This window comes from Perna viridis, chromosome 7 (genome assembly GCF_037379345.1).
Source record: "Perna viridis isolate PV_CMFRI_1.1 ecotype Kerala chromosome 7, ASM3737934v1, whole genome shotgun sequence".
Lineage (NCBI taxonomy): Eukaryota > Metazoa > Mollusca > Bivalvia > Mytilida > Mytilidae > Perna > Perna viridis.
This window is the reverse complement of record NC_142451.1, coordinates 4008393-4027650: the sequence shown is the minus strand read 5'-3', so window position 1 is coordinate 4027650 and position 19258 is coordinate 4008393. Positions and strand designations below refer to the sequence as shown.

Genomic DNA, 19258 nt, shown 5'->3' with positions numbered 1-19258 from the left:
GTTCAGGTAAATGTACATAAAATAATAAAGTACATGCTTTTAATGTATTCTTAGCTTTCCATACTTTAAAGGCAATGGTTGACTTACGTTTTTAAATGAAGACAACACATAACATGGATAAAAAGGGCTGAACAAAATTAATTAAGAGTAAATACTTTATTATGAAGTATACAGATGATTTCAAAGTACAACTGTTATGTTTTATACTGAAATATTTATTGTTTTGTTGGTATTTTATTATTCAGAAACAGAAAACAGTTCTAATGCCTAGCAATAAAATATTAAGTTTAACATCCTTTTCAGCACATAATTTTGTGATATTCAATCTGAAGTTTTCATACAAAATCACTGAAAAATCAATTACCGTTGAAAATGACCAAGTACAATAAAAAATAACCCTGAGATAAAACAACACATTAGTAGAAAGATTTTATGAAATGAATAGACAGATAATTGCAGTAGTATCTGAAACAATCTTTAACATAACACTAGCATGCATTTTGTTACTAATAAGTAAACTCATTCAGAAGACACGAGTTGTATTTGCATAAAGATAAAAACCAGAAAATTAAAAACCTTTTAAACTTTTAAATATTTAAAAACATATCTTTCCTTTTCAAGAGCAAATTTTGGACAAATAAAACATTAATTTCATAATTTTTTATTATGTTTACAAGCAATACACAAGTTATGATTTTAAAAATAGACTAGTTTAAAATGCTTAAAAGTAACAATTAAAATTAGAGGATGATCTCTACACATATTACAGAAATCATAAAAACAACAGAATTGTATGAGATCAGACCTTTACCAGAATCAGCAGATTATTGATCTTACAACTGCATGATGGCCAGTAAATCACAGTTCATATCTTCCTTACAATCAAAATTTACTTCCCTTCTTAATTATACTATACACAAAAGACTACCACATATGTAACAGCTAATGAACTTTGTCACTGTATTAATACATTGTATACAAAAACAACATATATAATGTGTCCTTCCCATAAAAGTTGAAAAGCATCATGATTTGTTACCATTGAATTGAATGATGGTTTTCAACTTAACTTTAATTTAGCTTGAAAAAAAAACATCACTGATTTTTCTGATGACTCATTATGTCAAAACATGTCCTAATGAGTTATGTCTCAGTGTGATTTGTCAAACTCTTCAAGATTCAATCGCGTAATGACATCATCCCCCTATTACAAAATATGTATTGCTAACATATATAGATCTTTTCATTCGTAGAATCTTATTAACTGACCTTGTCTCGTAGTCTAAAAAATGTACTGATTAAAACATCCATAAAACACTAAAAATAAATTAAAATATTGATGTCATTATGTGTTAAACTTACATTGCTTTAAAAGTTAAAAATGTCCACACACTACAGGTTAAAATAAATAAACAATATGATGACAGAATGACTATATATACAACCAGTTCTGGTGGATAGATTAAGGTTAAATACAGAGAGTATCAAAGTGTTCACGGTCTCCTTGTGGCAGCCTTGATGTTCTAAAAAAGACAAAAACTCAAATACAGAATCTAACATGAAGCATGCATCAAAAAACTCTGTATAAATTATAAATTTTATGTACAGTACTACTTTTTGAATGCCTTATAAATTAGACAAGCATGAACATATATAAACACACATCACAAAAGTAACAGTACAGCAGTGATAACCTTTATATCAATTCACTACACATTACGTACTATTTCTCTACCGGTAACTTATTCAAACCTTCTAAGAGGTATGCAGTAAGAGTCAAACTTGATTTTCGTTGCGTTTTTGTAATTCACTGCTTAGACTTTAGTTACATACTTATAATTTTGTCAATTTTCATTTATCAGTTGTTGAACAATGCATCAGGTCTGATACCATAAAACTTATAAAAAAATGATTAAGAGTACCTTTGAGATGTTGATGCCTGTAAGGTTTTCTACAACTAATGGGATCTTTTCCATGATGTCCAGGACTTCTCCAGTGACCTTGGCTGCACCAACTGATCCTTTGCCAGATGATACCATTGTTATCTTCTTTGTGCTGCTTAAAGGAGCAGAAATTTCAGCAGCAATCTACAATTATAAAAGAAATGTTAAATATTATATTACTGACAGTTTCCTCTTTTTTCCAGAGAAGTATTTTTAGTTTTTTCCTACTCTAAATATCTGCAAAAATGCACCTGACTTGTATTCTCCAACAAAACATGCTAAAGCTGTTCAGCATCAGCTTCTTATTACAGTTCTATAAGAGTTTCTAGAAGTCCAATAAAACTCTCAGTCACGCATCCTCCAACCTAACTTTGGTAAAATTTCCAGATAGCCCTATATAACCCTCAGCCATACAACCTCCAACCTACCTTTGGTAAAGTTTCTAGAAGTCCTACATACCCTCTGTCACCATCCTCCAACTTACCTTTGGTAACGTTTTTTAGAAGTCCTATATAACCCTCTGTCACCATCCTCCAACTTACCTTTGGTAGAGTTTCTAGAAGTCCTACATATCCTCTGCTATCATCCTCCAACTTACCTTTGGTAAAGTTTCTTGAAGTCCTATATAACCCTCTGTCACCATCCTCCAACCTACCTTTGGTAAAGTTTCTTGAAGTCCTATATAACTCTCTGTCACCATCTTTCAACTTACCTTTGGTAGAGTTTCTAGAAGTCCTACATACCATCTGCCATCATCCTCCAACTTACCTTTGGTAAAGTTTCTTGAAGTCCTATATAACCCTCTGCCACCATCCTCCAACTTACGTTTGGTAAAGTTTCTTGAAATCCTATACAACCCTCTGTCACCATCCTCCAACTTACCTTTGGTAGAGTTTCTAGTCCTATATAACCCTCTGTCACCATCCTCCAACCTACCTTTGGTAGAGTTTCCAGGATCATATCAATCATAGCAGCATCCTGGTAGTCTTTCCATGCATCAGCTTTTTTGGCCATCTGTTCAGCTTCGGCCTTAGCTTTAGCTTCAATGGAGTAGGCTTCAGCATCACCTCTCAGCTGTAAAATTAAACTTTGTTGTTTCAAACAGAACACAAATCACAACTGACGCAACTTAGCTACTACTGTCTCATTCATAAAAAAAATATCTAGTGTCATGGTCAATTATGATGATCATGGTGTACAAATGACAACAAGGTTTATTTTTTTCTATGTTTTTAACTTGTTCGTTTGTTAAGACAAGATGATGGATAATGACCAGTCAAATATACAGGAATAAAATGATAGAGTGGATATAGAATTAGCACTAATTTCAATATAACCTTCAGATCAGTAATAACACTAGGTCACTATCTTAATCATTTTTTTTAATGATGTATTGTTTCCACACAAGCACAAAAGGATGTCATAAATTTGTTACTATATAGTAAAGAGGATATTGATGAATATTATCACGTGCATAGTATAATATTGCATACTGAAGCTTGTGCAATAAAATCTATGCTCTAGACAATATTCATCAAATAGATGCAATTACCATAAATCATATGCAACTCTACCAACTATTCTACAAAATCCAGCAACATGGTTTATTGGCATGATGTTGAGTAGTCAGGTAGCAGGTTAGATCAACAGATTTTGAAGACAGAGGGTCAATGACCCCTGAATCTGCCACTACTGGGTAGCCTGGCTAAAAGATGTGCTTTTCTTTCTTACCTTAATGGATTCAGCCTCTGCTTCAGCTTCCAAAATAATTCTCTTCCTGTGAAAAACAATTATAAAATCAAAATTACCATGTGATATGACAGATGTTAAACAAGCTAATCTATGAGATTTTCGTATACTATGAATTCTATTTAAATAACATGAAGGAAGATTCATATAATATCAAACACAATTGTTTAAAGATTACCTGTTAGCTTCAGCAATTTTCTCCAGTCTGAATTTCTCAGCTTCAGCTGGTTTACGGATTTGAGCATCAAGCTCGCGCTCACGTCGGGTAATTTCCTGCTCTTGCAGTTGAATCTGCTGTGATCTTTCAATGACTTTTATTTGCATTTGTTCCTCTTTAATTGCCTGTTTTGTTTTAGCAGCCTATAGAAAAATAATTTATATATACTTCCAAAAATGTATTTTTACTATTTCACAAACTGACATATTAAAGTGGTAATTTTATAATGGTTCAAGTCACACCCCCAAAATCAATACCAGCCTTCCTTTATTTCATTAAGATCTATTCTCATACTCAAGTAATTGTCCAGGTATGAAATGATTGATTGATTGTTGGGGTTTAATGCCTGAACAGCGATATTTCAACTATGTTCAGGTGATGAACATGAAAGGGATGATAAAATGAACATGAAATGATGATGATAAAATGAAAAAAAGGATGGGACACAAGGATAATTGCCACTAGAAAAAGGGGGGATGGGTAGGGTCTGGCAATTTAGCCTCCTGTGACATCAAATACCACAGTAGGGTTCTTTAACGTGCGAGGAACGTGACATCTTTCCCAACACAGTGCACCACTATGGTTTGCAGTCAGGTTTTCCGTATTATAGCCTGACAAGCCCAGCATGTAACATGCCAGGGGTACCCCATTCCACCACCTGGGGTACACATCCCAGTTGCTCTGTGGGCAGAGGGCCTGGCCCCCGGCTAGATTTCTGAGCACAATTCAGTCGCCTTTTAAGACAAGCTTAGTGTTGCTGCAGGCCTATTCTTTTAACACCTGGACCTGCATGGGGCAGGTATGAAATGAACAAACAAACCAACATTACATAAAAATAACCAAGATTCCCTAGAAAATAACTACATTTTGAAAAGAAAAATATTAATTATGTCAAAATTCATAACAAAATTTCCATTTTCAATGAAGGAATTATGGATTAACCAGGTGTTTGGCTTCCTCAAGTTAAAATACACAGATAAGTTATTTTTTTAACAAGTCAATAAGAACTTGGAATGTAATTAACCATCATTTTAACTATTTACAAATGATCCATTTTTTTATTACCTGTAAATCATAAGCTAGTTCTGAAGTCGCTTTCTTGGTGAAGACTTCTTGGTCATATTGGGCTTTCTTCAGCTCGAAGTCTCTCTGGGATTGAGCAATGTCAACATCATTTGAGTAGCGAGCTGTCATTCTCTTCTCTTCAGCTAAGGCTTCCTACAAAGTCAACACATGTTTTATCACTTTTAGTAATACTATTTAACTCATTATGAAAACCAAGCAATGCAAAAGGTCCCAACTGGAAAAACTCAGTACTAGTTACCTTAACCATAAACTGAAAGACTTTAAAATCAATATTTGTCTTTCTTCTCTTTCATACTTTCATCTGTGCAAGTTTAACTTTCAAATCTGTTCAGAGCTAAACTAAACTTTTGTGGCAGAAACCAATTAAAAAAGCTTAAATGAGCATATTGATATCCCATGTTCCTTCATATGTGCAATAAAGAAAAGTCCAGTTCCAATACCCCTAAAAAAAAGCCCCACATAATAGGAAAAGTGAAATGCAATCTGACCAAAGAAAGATTATCATGCTAAAAAGGTCTGCAACTACTGTTTAATATTCACAGTTGAGAAAACAACCATTTTACAGTTAATTCTTAATAGTAGGAAGCATTTAAAAATAAACTTTGTTTATCCAAAATATCAAATTGTTATGATATTATTATTAATAAATTAGTATATATAGTATAATGATATGAATAATTAGAATAAATTTATGAAATCTGAACATTATAATTTATAACTATACACTGAAAAATACCCAAAACAATTAAATTTTTAAAAAAACTACTCATTTTGGGTTCCATTTTGTTATACCATTCCAACAGTATGCAATAAATAATGTGTTGTATTTATATGGAAATTATGAGTTGTAAAAATAATAAATATATAATTTAACTAGAAATACTGTGAGCAATTTCAGAAAGAAAATACCCCCTTAAAACACTTCTTGACCTCCTTTTGGAGTCTTCCAACAGTAATTATATTCCATCGTGCACATTTACATGCACGATCAAGGCCACAAGCCTTAATTAATCACTGGAGTTTGAAGGCCCAATTCAGCTACAAGCCTTAACCGTTCAGTAGAGTTTGAAGGCCCAATCCAGTTACAAGCCTTAATTAATCACTAAAGTTTAAAGGCCCAATTCAGCCACAAGCCTTAATTAATCATTTTTAGCTAAGTATCTCTATCAAGGAGTGGACATCCTCTAAAAAAATTGATTCCTATAAAGCTTATGTTGCTACTGAAATTCCATGAAGATTGGAGAAAATCTGTCAAAAAATGAAACCACTATCCAGGAATGGAGATACTATGAAAGGACTGATCAAAGACATTTTATTCCTGTAACTTTTTGTGGGGGTAGATATATAGAATAAAGCTAAATACTATGAAAGGTGGGCAACAACTATTTGAAGAAAACACATAGAAATGCCCAATGAGAGTACAAAGTTAGGGTTAAATTGATTATTAAGTAAACAGACATACAGACACAATGTTTCCTAATCATCCCCAAACTTCTATGATTAGGAAATAAACCTTGACCCTTTAAGTGGAATACAATTACATCTTAAAAAACTGATCTTTCTAAAATAACAATAATGTGCTTTTCACATACAGCCAATACTGTCCACTAAGGGCAGGAACTCATGTTTCTATACCCTATTGACTAAAGCCATGTCTGGTTACATAATACCATATAAAATCATTAATTATTGATATTTAGATGAGAGTTGCTATCAGGGAACAAATCAATACCGAACAATGCATTAATAAGTAAGTAATTCCAGAGAGAGTAGTCTGTCTCTGATACACTCTCTATATTGTTCTACATATCTCTACTGAACTGTCAAGTTAGTGTTAGTAAAATTTAGAACCAGGTTTGTGCTTCCTATAACATGTCAAAAATCGAACAATCTAAGAATATAAGGAACACAAATGATTCATATTGTTATGAATGAAAAACATGAAAATACATATAGTACATGCTCACAACATATAATGATAAAAATGGAGGGGAAAACCCACTTCATTCCATATTCAAGCGTTTTTAATTGAAGTAGAAATTTCCAAGCTGTTACATTATGGTTTTACAAAAGGTTAGTAATACATGTATGTTTTAAAAATATCAATACCAGCCAAGGTTAGCCTTAATACATTCAGCAGTGACTAATCAGAGTGAACAATGAATAATACATTCAGACTAATCAGAGTGAATATTGAATAATACATTCAGCAGTGACTAATCAGAGTGAACATTGAATAATACATTCAGCAGTGACTAATCAGAGTGAACATTGAATAATACATTCAGCAGTGACTAATCAGAGTGAACATTGAATAATACATTCAGCAGTGACTAATCAGAGTGAACATTGAATATTACATTCAGACTAATCAGAGTGAACATTGAATAATACATTCAGCAGTGACTAATCAGAGTGAACATTGAATAATACATTCAGCAGTGACTAATCAGGGTGAACATTGAGTAATACGTTCAGACTAATCAGAGTGAACATTGAATAATACATTCAGACTAATCAGAGTGAACATTGAATAATACATTCAGCAGTGACTAATCAGAGTGAACATTGAATAATACATTCAGACTAATCAGAGTGAACATTGAATGATACATTCAGACTAATCAGAGTGAACATTGAATAATACATTCAGCAGTTCTGCTTGTATGTATATTTGAATTGAATTTCAGAAATATTCTATCTTCTTTGAAGTCTGATCAACTGAAAGTGATAGTTTTGATCATAAAAAGAGAATGCATTGATAACTTACGTGTTGCATTTCAATAAAAAACATCCTGAACAACTTTTAACCTGCATTATACTTTCAACCTGATACGCATGATTAAGTATCATTCGTTAATTTCAAAAAAAAAAAAAACTTTTACATATGTTCTTAAACAAAGGTGTGCATGCAAATCAAAGTAGATGAGAATATGGTATTTAAACATAACAATAGCATTACATTCACATACCAAGCAAACCAAATCAGGATCAAATATTCAACCAATGAAATCATAGGAAAAATTCAATAAGGAGGGGTCTCAGAATGCAAGGTACAGCTAACTACCATAATACACAGTAATCCATTCCATACACAAAGGCCAGTTTTGTTATACAGTGTTGTATTTATTTAAAGATAAAAAAACTTCTTCAGTTGTACTTAGACAAAACAATGCGAATGTCAATGAACAATTTAAAGAAAAAGCACAGACAAGTATTATTATATAAATTAAATACATTTGAAGGGTTGATACCCAATAAGTGCTTAATGATTTAAGGATGAAACTGGAAACTGTTATAATGAGGATTGTGGTATAAATGAAACATTAATGTATGAATTCTGAGGTAAAATTGATCAAAGAACTTATTTATTAAATGATAAGAGCAACACAAAATGTTACATCCCAGAGGTCTTAATTTCCTGTGAATTTGACCTATCATCTTGTAAAGCTAGGGTACTGAGATCTTCTTCAGGACTAATAATAAACCATGTATAGTCAACATCCAACAAAGAATGTTGACTCTAGAGTGTTTTAAAAGGTGACATAGAGGGTCAGGATGGAATATATTTGGGTAATAAACATGTGAGAGATGAATGTGAATATTATCTATATTATTTAATCTGGGATGAGATACAAGGAACAACAAGGAAGCCGAAACTGACAAAATCTAAAGTAAATAAGTGAATCTGTGGAAAATCCCATCCCAATTTTATGTATGAAATGGTTATTTGTGTGACACTAAAATAATAAGACACAACAGTGATATTAGTACAGGGTACCTTAATACCAGCATCCCTCTGGGCTTCAGCCTCACCAATACGAGCATCCCTTTTAACTTGTGCAGTACGGGCTAAACCAAGTGACTTCAAATACCCCTGATGATAAATGTTAGTGAATCAATAGTAACAGTTTAAATATACAACATAAACCAGCAGCAAGCAGTGAATCAACACTGTGACAATAGGCTGCAAGGTTCCTGAAAAACATAAAAACTTCACCTTAATTCCAGCATCTCTTTGAGCCTCTGCTTCACCGATTCTTGCATCACGTTTTACCTCTGCAGTACGTTTCATACCCAAGGCATGCAAGTATCCCTGAAATTCGTAACGCAATACAAATAACACTGGATCTTTCTTATGGATACTTTATACTAAGGTTGATAAAGTTGTACCATAGTAATATCATGAAACTTTTTCATTCTAAGTAATTCCAATTCAATATTACAGTGGTTTTTTTTATCTTGTACATTTGAACAGTTCTCCTTTCTATTGTGAAATTTATAATTTTAAATGAAATTGGGATCAACAATTACTTTAATTATATTAATTACTTAAATATTCAATTAATTTTTAGGTTGTAGCCAATTGCTCAGGTTACAACGCTTATTTCCAACATCCTAGATACAATACTTAGATGGGCTGCTAAAAGTTAAAACAACCATATAGTCATCTAAAGTGACTACTCACCTACTTTCAGGGAAATTGTAAAGAAAAAAACAATGAATACGCAATGCATTTAGAATGATTTCGTAAAATCACAATGCATCACTTAGGCACTACATACATTTATAAGGTGCTAAACATTACCACTTTTAAAATATAACCATAGTGATTCTGTTTTGTTTTGTAAAATTTCTAAAACAGAACAAATTTACAAGTACAATAGTACTTAGTATGTAGAAATCTTAGCAGTATCATACAAGCCATTATATCATTATTCTCCAGTTGAAAAATCATTTAACATACATTCTATCTTTAAATAAAAAGAATTCTTGTTTCTTCTACATACCTCGCTATCTCTAATATCTGTAATGGTATAACTGACTACAAAGATACCCATGTTTACCAAGTCTGACGATGCCACTTCAAAAACAGCTTTAGAAAACTTCTTACGGTCTTTGTAGATTTCCTGCCAAAAGCATAAATTTTCTAGAACTATAAGATGCCTAGCAAACTGGTATCTCTTTATATTTTACTCTTTAAAAAGCATGAATATCGAAATGCTACCATGAATGCAGTAGTAAGCATTAAATGATCTCTAGTTCTCTTAGTTTAATATACTCAAAACCCTCCATTTTTCTGCCATACAGAAATCTGTAAAGATTTACTTTATTTAAGCTTGGAAATCCTAATAAAATACATTTCTACATGTACCTGTATTTGTTTGTATTCTCTATGATTTGGTTCTTTTACTCACTTCTTGGATTGTAAGATACTTATAATTATATTACCCCTCAGATGATGTGAAACCAAAAAACAAATGATATGAAAAAGTAGTCATAACAATTGGTTGTTTTGTGATTGTGTTGCATTCTTTTGACCTTGAACTGAGTTGACCAATCAAAAACAAGTATGCTATGTTCCTTATGTGGGTTTCCTAAAACAGATGGATGATCACTAGAATTTCTGCCATGCCAAATGTCAAGCAATTAATTATTCAGACAGAATCATAGGGAAAAGGGTTATATAACTCATGAAACTTGAAAATCTCAAAATATCCAGCTAATTTCAATAATTATTTCTTGCCCAGGCTCAAATGTTGAAACTAATACTAAACTTGAAAGAAACTTATAACTTCTACATGACCAAAAGTCTTGTATATGTACATTTGTAGTTTATCCACAAGGTTACAGTATGAAAGTGCTAAATACGAATGATATGAACCTCAACAGTCATATTTCCCATGATAGCCCTCTGATGTCCTTCAAGTGTTTCTTGGGCAACTTTTCTAATCTCAGTGTCATTCTTGCCTAAGAAAAGTTCACACGCTGATGCTAACATATCTTGGTTGGAACCTTGAATCTTCACCTGACATGGGTAATAAAAATTAACATCATTATGACAATCACTACATTGGTTTGGTGAAATTTAGTAAACAACTGACATAGATATAACAAAAATTTTTTTTTTTGCATTTATCATGTATAATGTACATGTAACAATGAAACAGAAGCTGAATTTATAATCATTAACAAATATAAATTAACTGTAAGATATGTTACAAACACTGTATTGAATGTATAATAGAGATGCATCTGACTTATCAACAAGAAATTGAAATTATATAATTTATAAGTTCTTACTGTGCAATTCTACTAAAAGGAATTTATTATATCAGTGTGTATTATTTATTTCTATACATGTATAAAGAGCTTCCCAGTATTATATGTATAAAGAGCTTCCCAGTACTACATGTATAAAAAGATCAGATTAATTAAATGATATAAATATAATAAATTAGTCACATGACCAGCCAGTGTTTCTATAACAAATGTAGTTATTAGGCATAGCTGGTGAAGGATTTCAATTAATTCCTGACAGTATCATGTAAATAAGTAGCTTTAATCCCTTTCTTTCTATTAATGAAAACACTACCAAAAGACAAGATGTTTAGCATAGCATACCTAGTTTTACTTTAATCAGACTAACTGCCTTAGGTCAATGTTTTTAAACATGTTCAAATTTCATAGGATTCATAGGAAGCATATTGAAGATATCAAATGATCATATAATTAACTAGCACTGTTGTCCTTACAATGTTTGAAATTGCATTTTAGTTTCTAGGAGAATTGTCTCTTACTAAAAAATTCACCTGAATATAGCTGAAATATTGCTGCTCAGGCGTTAAACCCCAACAAACAAAAACAATCTTACATAAAATAGAATAAAGTGCTTATAGTGCTTTCTAACTAAAGTTCATATAATACATGTGTATGACACAATACTCAAACAGTAGCTCTGCAAAAAAGCACTACAAAATGTACATGTATGTTTTTTTTTTGTACTACACTGAACCGTGTATGGAGACTGGCATAAGTTGCAACTAAGGACATTTATATTCTACACGTATGTTTATAACAGGATTAGAACTGAATATCTCTATCATTAAGTTTCCTAATTAATCTTCTTTCCAGGACTTATTAGGATAATATCTTGTATTTCCTCTCTTTGTTGACAATTTAGGAGGAAAAAGAGGCTTGATCAATTAGAGGGGATAACTCATAGTCAAGCTTTTAAGTGTATGTTAGAATTTATCTCTTTATCATCTATGGATTTGATTGACTTAAAAGAATGAAGGAGACACCAGTTTAATCCAAGATAAATTTGTACTATTCACTATAATTTGATATTTAATACATAGGTTCCCACATTGTTCCTTTATGTATTGTTTTAATAATTGAATGGTTGGGGAGAGAATTTTCACTATAATATATCAAATTTAATAATTTTATATGATTATAGCAGTTTTCTTTTTCCTTAGACAAAATTATGTACATGTATATAGAAGTAGTTTGAGTTTGATTTAAGAACCACCCTGCCTAGACAAAAGAAAATAATTCAATGGGGTGGCCTTACAACAAACTTATGGGCAGGTGGGATGAACTTTGCCATTGTGAAAGGCTATTTGAACTCTGAATGTGTAAGCTATATGTATCTCTTAATATAAGTTTAGAATCAACAAGCATTCAAGCTAACTTTTTCACCACATCAAGAACTTAACTTGGCTCAGAAAGGAATAGATAATGAGTTAAAGGTTTAATAAAGTCATTTAATATAAAATGACCTTTTGCCACAATACTTTTCCTACCACTTTTCCTTTAAACAGAAAGTGTATTCACCAGACACTACATGTACATTTATCATATATGTAGTTTGTATTTGTGTTGAAATACTACTATTTTTCCCAGTGCTTGGAAGAATAAAAAATACAATGCCAAACAATCAATAGAAACATAGATTTGAGTTTAATTGGTATTTATCCTTATGCTACAATGACACATACTACTTACATGTACAAGTTACCATGTGAATAAAAAAGGCAGGCAAATGGGTGACCTTATCAACTCAGTGGAGACTTCTTCATAATGTAAAAATAACAGGAAATGCAGAAAATGTACTGATGATTATTACACATGCAGTTCTTTCCCTTGACATTGATTATTACACTGTACGAGATACCTCATTTGTAAATAAAAATGCCTTTGTAGTACTGTAATGTGAGAAGGGGGGAAGACCTATCATATCAAAGGTTGGCTTGTGAGAGTATCAAGTCCTCTTACCTAACCTATCCTATCTGAGATAAGACCACCTTCATTCATATTAGCCTTAACACTTAGTAAAGGACATCAAGAATTTCCAACTCATCCACATTGAACAAAGGCCTTCCACCCTGTTATTTTAGCAAGAGACATCAAGACCTATCACCACCAACCCCCCTAAAATGGCTTCTCAGTATGTTAGCTAGAACACTTTATCTTACCTGAGCTATACCTTTAATAGATACAGCTACACCAAGCTGAGTATAAACATTAGCACTATCTATTGGTAATGTCAGAAGATTTAAGGATAACCTGAAAACAAACCTCCTTCTATTCATAATGGAATTACATGCAAAATTCAGAAATCTATGGAGTACATGACGTAGGTAGAGAAATTTTAACCAGTATGACTATATTATTTCCAATCCATTAAACAAGTAAAAGGTTATCCTTCAAGCTACATGTACATGCACTTGAATGAAATCTCTTCTCATTTATTACAAGCGTATCCTAATGGCATAAATTTTAACTTTTGCAGAAGCAATTGCCAAACTATGGAAGATTCTTTTAATTCTTGTGTAATGAGCAAATGTAATGATTAATTCAAATGTTACAATTGTGTTTTGATATACATGTATACTGTCCATACATGTACGTGTATATTACAAAATATACTACAAATTTGAAGCATGTACATGTATATATATTTCCTACACCATACTCCATAGATTTCTATCAATCTACCAGCAACTTATGTATGTAACTAGCAATGGAAGTATGTAACATGCACAAGTTATATAGTGAATGGAACTACAAAAGTGACAAACAGCTTTAAAATGCAGAACATTTAACTTATTCTTCACCCTTGAAGTCTACATGTAGCAAACATGACCAATTTCCAAAATACACAATATTTATTAGAAATATACATTCAATGTAACATGACCACACACTCGTACAAACCCACCTGATTAAAGTGAAGCTTGACTCCTCCCCACCATTTATTTGAAGTTTGCAACACCACTGACAATATATAATTTTTTTACAATATTTAACAAAGACAAAGTTGTATCAATGTCTGCTATTGCATGTAACTTCTAGTTGGTATAGTAAAGAATAAGTTTGAAAAGAAAGAAAGGTCAGAGATCATTTCTGCTCACCTGAGCCACACCTGTGACAGAAATAGCTACCCCAAATTGTGTATACACATTAGGGCTTTCTATGTGTAATGTCATGGTATTAAGGGATAGTCTGAAAATCAAATTATTTCAATGTAAATAATATGAAATTAGGTAAAATTACTAACATGCAACTTCACAATATATCTTGATGAACAAAAGAACAGGAAACATTGAAATTTATTGCCAACACTAAAGCTTACTTTTTATACCACATTTTGAAACAAAAGTAAAAACTTAATACTCAAAATTTAAAACTACAAATTAACATTTTGTACCTCACTAAAGAGTACCAAATCATGTGCAAGTGCAGCAACTGTACATCCTGACTAAATGTTCAGAAATAATTAGCCCTTGTTTTGTTCAAGTTGTTTCAGAGTTTAAGGTACATCTTAAGGTACAATACAAATACTTAGTTAGGGACACTCTTTTTGGACAATATATTCCTATTTTTAGACAATTTATTCCTATTTTTAGACAATATATTCCTATTTTTAGACAATATATTCCTATTTTTTTCTAAAATAAGATAACTAATTTCAAACATAGTTCCATTGAGTCTTAATGAGGGTGAAATTCATTTAATTATAAAGAAAGTTTCCATGTTCTTGAACAATAAAAAGTAATGTACAATTTTTAAATACACATGTACATGTATAAAACCTTGCAAAATATCAGAAAATGATGTGCATGTACAAGTATATTAGTTATGTGTATCATGTACATGTACGTGTAGGTAGTCAAATGTGGTAAAATTCTTCTTTTCTTTCAAGAAGGTACAAATGTATTTACATGTACATGCAAATGTACCATTGATGAATATTGCAGTTGCATTCTATACTTGTGCAAAGTAACAAGTCAATTATATGCATGGTTTACCACAACTTAATGTAGAAGCAAAATAGACAGCATTTTGATAAGAAAATGGGGGGAAGTACAAATTGTACAGTGTACTTTGTAGTTGGAAGAATGCAGCAATGACTTAAATAAAGACATGAACTGATACTACATGTAAGTAGAACCAACTACAATGACCGAATAGCGACAGCAAAATAAAGTAACAATAAGCATTGTACTACTGTTAACAGCAACGACAAACATTCCTTGTTGTACATTAACATATAATCTTTAAACCAAGTACGCATGTACAAAGAGTTCTACACTAAACCATTCCTTAGTACATCAAGAGGACCTTTGTATACAGGTACATGTATAAATTAAGTATGGATGCAATCCTTGCTTCAACAGGAATTGAATTGTTTTATTTTTTTGTTATACCATAAAAATTTTCAAATTTAATACACTGAAGTGATAGCTGATCCAAATCAATTCTTTTTCAATATTTCAACTTCTTTTCCAAACTATATCATACATGTATCTGTACATGAAGAATGTATGTACATGGGGGGTGACTTACTTGTGCCACACCTGTGACAGATACAGCCACACCATGTGAGGTGTAAACATGAGGACTCTCTATTGACAATGTCATTGTATTCAGGTTCATTCTGGTGTGCATTTTGGATAAAAGTCATACAACATCTTCAATGTTCATGTGATTATTGGAATTTATTTGGAAAATACACCAATGCATTTTATCGTTTACTTTTTATATTTAAATGTATAAATATCCTGCTGCTGAGCTTCCACACATACATGTATTCAATGAAAACAGATCTTGACTAATGATTTTACTGAAATTTTAATACCTGGTTAATGACAAGTATCAAAATAAAATGTTTTTCTAATGTACATTTGTACATTGCACATATTCATACATTTGTATATGCATGTAATGAATTTGTTTTAATAATTTTTTCTCCATATACAATGTATTTTGAACTTGTATTTTTTTGTGTAAACAATAAATGCATAAAATATACCTTTGTAATTTCTGTATGACTGGCCAGACAAACACTCGACCTCCAGGAACAAATATTGATCTTGCATGACAGCAACCTGTCAATGAAAAAAAACTATTCATTAAGCATGCAAAGGTCTGAGTCTTATGACCCTCAATGTTGATGTAATATCAAAAACACAATGAACCTAGGTATTTGCATTGCAAGTGCATAGTCTGTGAGTATCCCACTTCTATACAAGCAATCCAATACGCGGAATTTTTCTTGAAAAATACCAACCAATTGGAACACTCATTTTTACTTTAACTTCAAACCAAACAAACATGTCAAGGTTGTAATGAAGGAAAAAAATGTGTTGTATGAGACAATTACTGGCTTTCAAACACTGACAGGAAGGAAAATTTGCTTACCAGTAACTTTTGAATCAGTTTTGATGTAAAAAGACAAATTTTATGGTCACAGGTGTGTTTTTTTTTTATTTCATTTTTGACCTTACATTAAAGGGGATAATTAAGGCCATGCTCCTGTCCACAATCTGAAGATATCGGTCATAAAGATGTTTTTGTGTCATTATAAAAATTGTCATCTTTCAATTGCCATGGATTTTGATGTTGGGTCTTCTAGAGCTTACTTAAAGGTGTGTTTACACTTATTGAAGAGCTTTTGGTGGTCTCTGAAGGTATTAACTATTTTGTATTTAGATTATACACCAGTGCATTTGTTACAAAAAATGTACATTTCAACATATCCGTTTTTTTTTCTTTTGTTCAGTAAGTACACTAAGTTCCTTGCTAGTAAGGCTTGGGCACATACATGTACATGTATGAGACTTGGTTGTGTCAACTAATGTCATGCTTAAATATTTGAGAAATGACTGCCATAACTTAGGCATTCTAATAGATCAAAGGGTCAAGTAAAGGCTTATTTTATAGAATGACTAAGCTTTGATGTGGTGAGAGCATCCAATAGATGTGTTTCGTCACTTTTTTTTCCCTATTTAACTTGGTAAATTTTTGCAACCAGAGGAGTTTGAACCCCTTTAACTAAATAGGTACAAATTTATAGGATAATGAAGTGAGAAGAGTGAATACCAAAATACTGTACCATGAATTACAGACATCTCAGCCCCCAGAACACTCCCCACGACCTCTCGGACTGTCTCTCCAGACCACTTGGCCCATGTTTCTGGACTAATCGGACCATGTTATAAGACCACTGGATCGTGTAACAGGACTAATAATACTGTGTTACAGGACAACTTGGACCGTGTTACAGGACCTCTAAGTGAACTGGGTCTTATTTTGAAGTGTATGCATGTAGGAATATTCTGTGAAAACAGTTTACATGGATAGATCTGTTTATTTCCTGATTGAAATATTAACCTGTGTAACCATTTGTCTGTGTAGTTTTTTTCATGTTTGTGCGGATTTTTTTTTCTTGGTACTGGCTCAGTCAGTGTGGATTTTCTCTGCTATTATATTGAGACTTTTTTCATACAATAAAAATATGTAAAGCTACAAATTACCGATATGTTTATTAAGATCAACAAATAAGGCATAACATTCACATAATCAATACATGTAAACAAAGTAACTAAAGTACTGAGTTCATTTGAAGCACATCAACATTCACATTATTAATATATGTAACAACAAAGCACTGAGTTTATTTAAAACACATTTACACAATCAAATCATAAAGTCACTGTCTAGATGGTCAGGCTGTAAACACTACCACACATAGTTTGGCGAAGGCGTCTGGAATGTGGTATGTGGACGTAGTATCCAAACAATCCTTAAATACAGTCATAGCACTCATTCAACACGGGCTGAGTTGTCTTGTATGATGGTCAGAGTTGTCTTATATGATGGTCCTAGTTCCTGAATATACAGTCGTAGTGGTCCAGAGACACGGGCTGAGTTGTCAGCAGGCCAAATTGTCCGATTTCACTGTACAATCACGACTGATAAAGAATGCACAAATTTAAGGGGGTCGCAGAACTTGTTCCATGCACAAGTTTTAAAAATCTTCAAGTATTCTTGGCACAAATTATTATATTTTGGGTATTCATACTCACCAATTGATTACCAACTTATAATATAGATTTTCTTCATAATTTACATTGTATATTGCTAATTTCAACATAAATTATGATTTTTTTTGTTATCGACAGAATGATTTGTGTTGTTTTGGAGGGAGAAAGTCTTAAAATTGTTCTTACCAAATCTATCTTAATGTAAATAATCAAAATTCATTATACATGGAACATTGATAAATCACTACTATCTATATCAGTATAAATAGTAGCTGGATCCCCCTAGTGCATATCAAGTTACAGGACGTCAGGAGAGAAGAAGTTGAAATTCAATTATCCTCAACTCTGATGTTCTTCAAAGTCACCTATTCCAAACATATAACCTTATGGCATAACACCAAGTATTCATTTAACAACGGCCACTTGTTTCTATCAATGCTTGGTACTTCAAGTGGCATGCCTGTGGCTGTGGATGTAACTTCGTCGCATAAATTATTGAATTAACATATAATTACATGACAACAACTAAAGCATTGCCCGGCGTGCAACCTCACTCAACAGAAATTAATACAAGTAAACTTACCCGAAACAACCATCACCTCGTTCGGGCCACATGTTTCGAAACCCATGACGGCAAATTGTATCTGATTATTCCGGCCCAACCCCTTGCCAAGCTTCGAGTTCCTGTTTATCTCATCCGGACTGAAGGGATTATTGTTTTCCGATTGGCTAAGATACCTGAAAAGGTGAAGGTCATACAATTTCGCAAGCTTTTCCAGCATTGCTAAATTCGCTAGGTTATAATATAAATCGATTTTTTTATTGACTTTTCTTTAAAAAAAAAAAAATCCAATTTATTCAGAATTATGTTCTTAAATACTAGGCAATATTTTTGGCTTGTTCCCATTTCGCCTTAGTTGTCAAATAATAAATGGATACATAAAATTATAATCCAGTCAAACTAAATCTTTTACTGAAACAAATTGCGACATAAGGCACGAACCATTTTCTAATGGTGGGGGGCCTGGGATTTTTTTCAAAAAAAATTAATTCAAATTTTGATTAAAAATATATATATATATATATTTTGAAAAGAGCTGAAAAAATTTAAATAATTCAGAATTTCCAAAAAAAAAAAAAATTGAAAA

General features: G+C 32.1%; 1 protein-coding gene across 6 annotated transcripts; it reads right to left on the bottom strand.

Moving 5' to 3' along the window:
- Positions 1-141: 141 nt before the first annotated feature.
- On the bottom strand, positions 142-18814 carry LOC148611009 (flotillin-1-like). Of its 6 annotated transcripts, none has more exons than XM_088591044.1 (12): positions 18694-18814; positions 16097-16172; positions 15631-15721; positions 10661-10804; positions 9786-9905; positions 8996-9091; positions 4975-5127; positions 3871-4052; positions 3675-3720; positions 2880-3017; positions 1923-2087; positions 142-1523 (listed from the first exon to the last, which is right to left on the bottom strand). In XM_088591044.1, exons 1-12 carry the CDS (start codon positions 18737-18739, stop codon positions 1494-1496), a joined length of 1287 nt encoding a protein of 428 aa, XP_088447170.1. In that variant the 5' UTR covers positions 18740-18814; the 3' UTR covers positions 142-1493. The 6 variants fall into 6 exon arrangements, with proteins under 6 accessions (XP_088447170.1, XP_088447172.1, XP_088447167.1 ...); XM_088591046.1 differs by lacking the exon at positions 8996-9091 and adding an exon at positions 8777-8872; XM_088591041.1 differs by lacking the exon at positions 15631-15721 and adding an exon at positions 14196-14286.
- Between the last annotated feature and the right edge of the window lie 444 nt (positions 18815-19258).

Coding starts and splice junctions, on each gene's coding strand:
- LOC148611009 (XM_088591044.1), bottom strand. CDS start 18,739: ATGGGTTTCGAAACATGTGGCCCGAACGAGGTGATGGTTGTTTCGG. Junction 15,722..16,096: donor GTCATACAGAAATTACAAAG/GTATATTTTATG, acceptor AATGCACACCAG/AATGAACCTGAATACAATGA. Junction 10,805..15,630: donor CTGTCACAGGTGTGGCACAA/GTAAGTCACCCC, acceptor TACCCATGTCAG/GTGAAGATTCAAGGTTCCAA.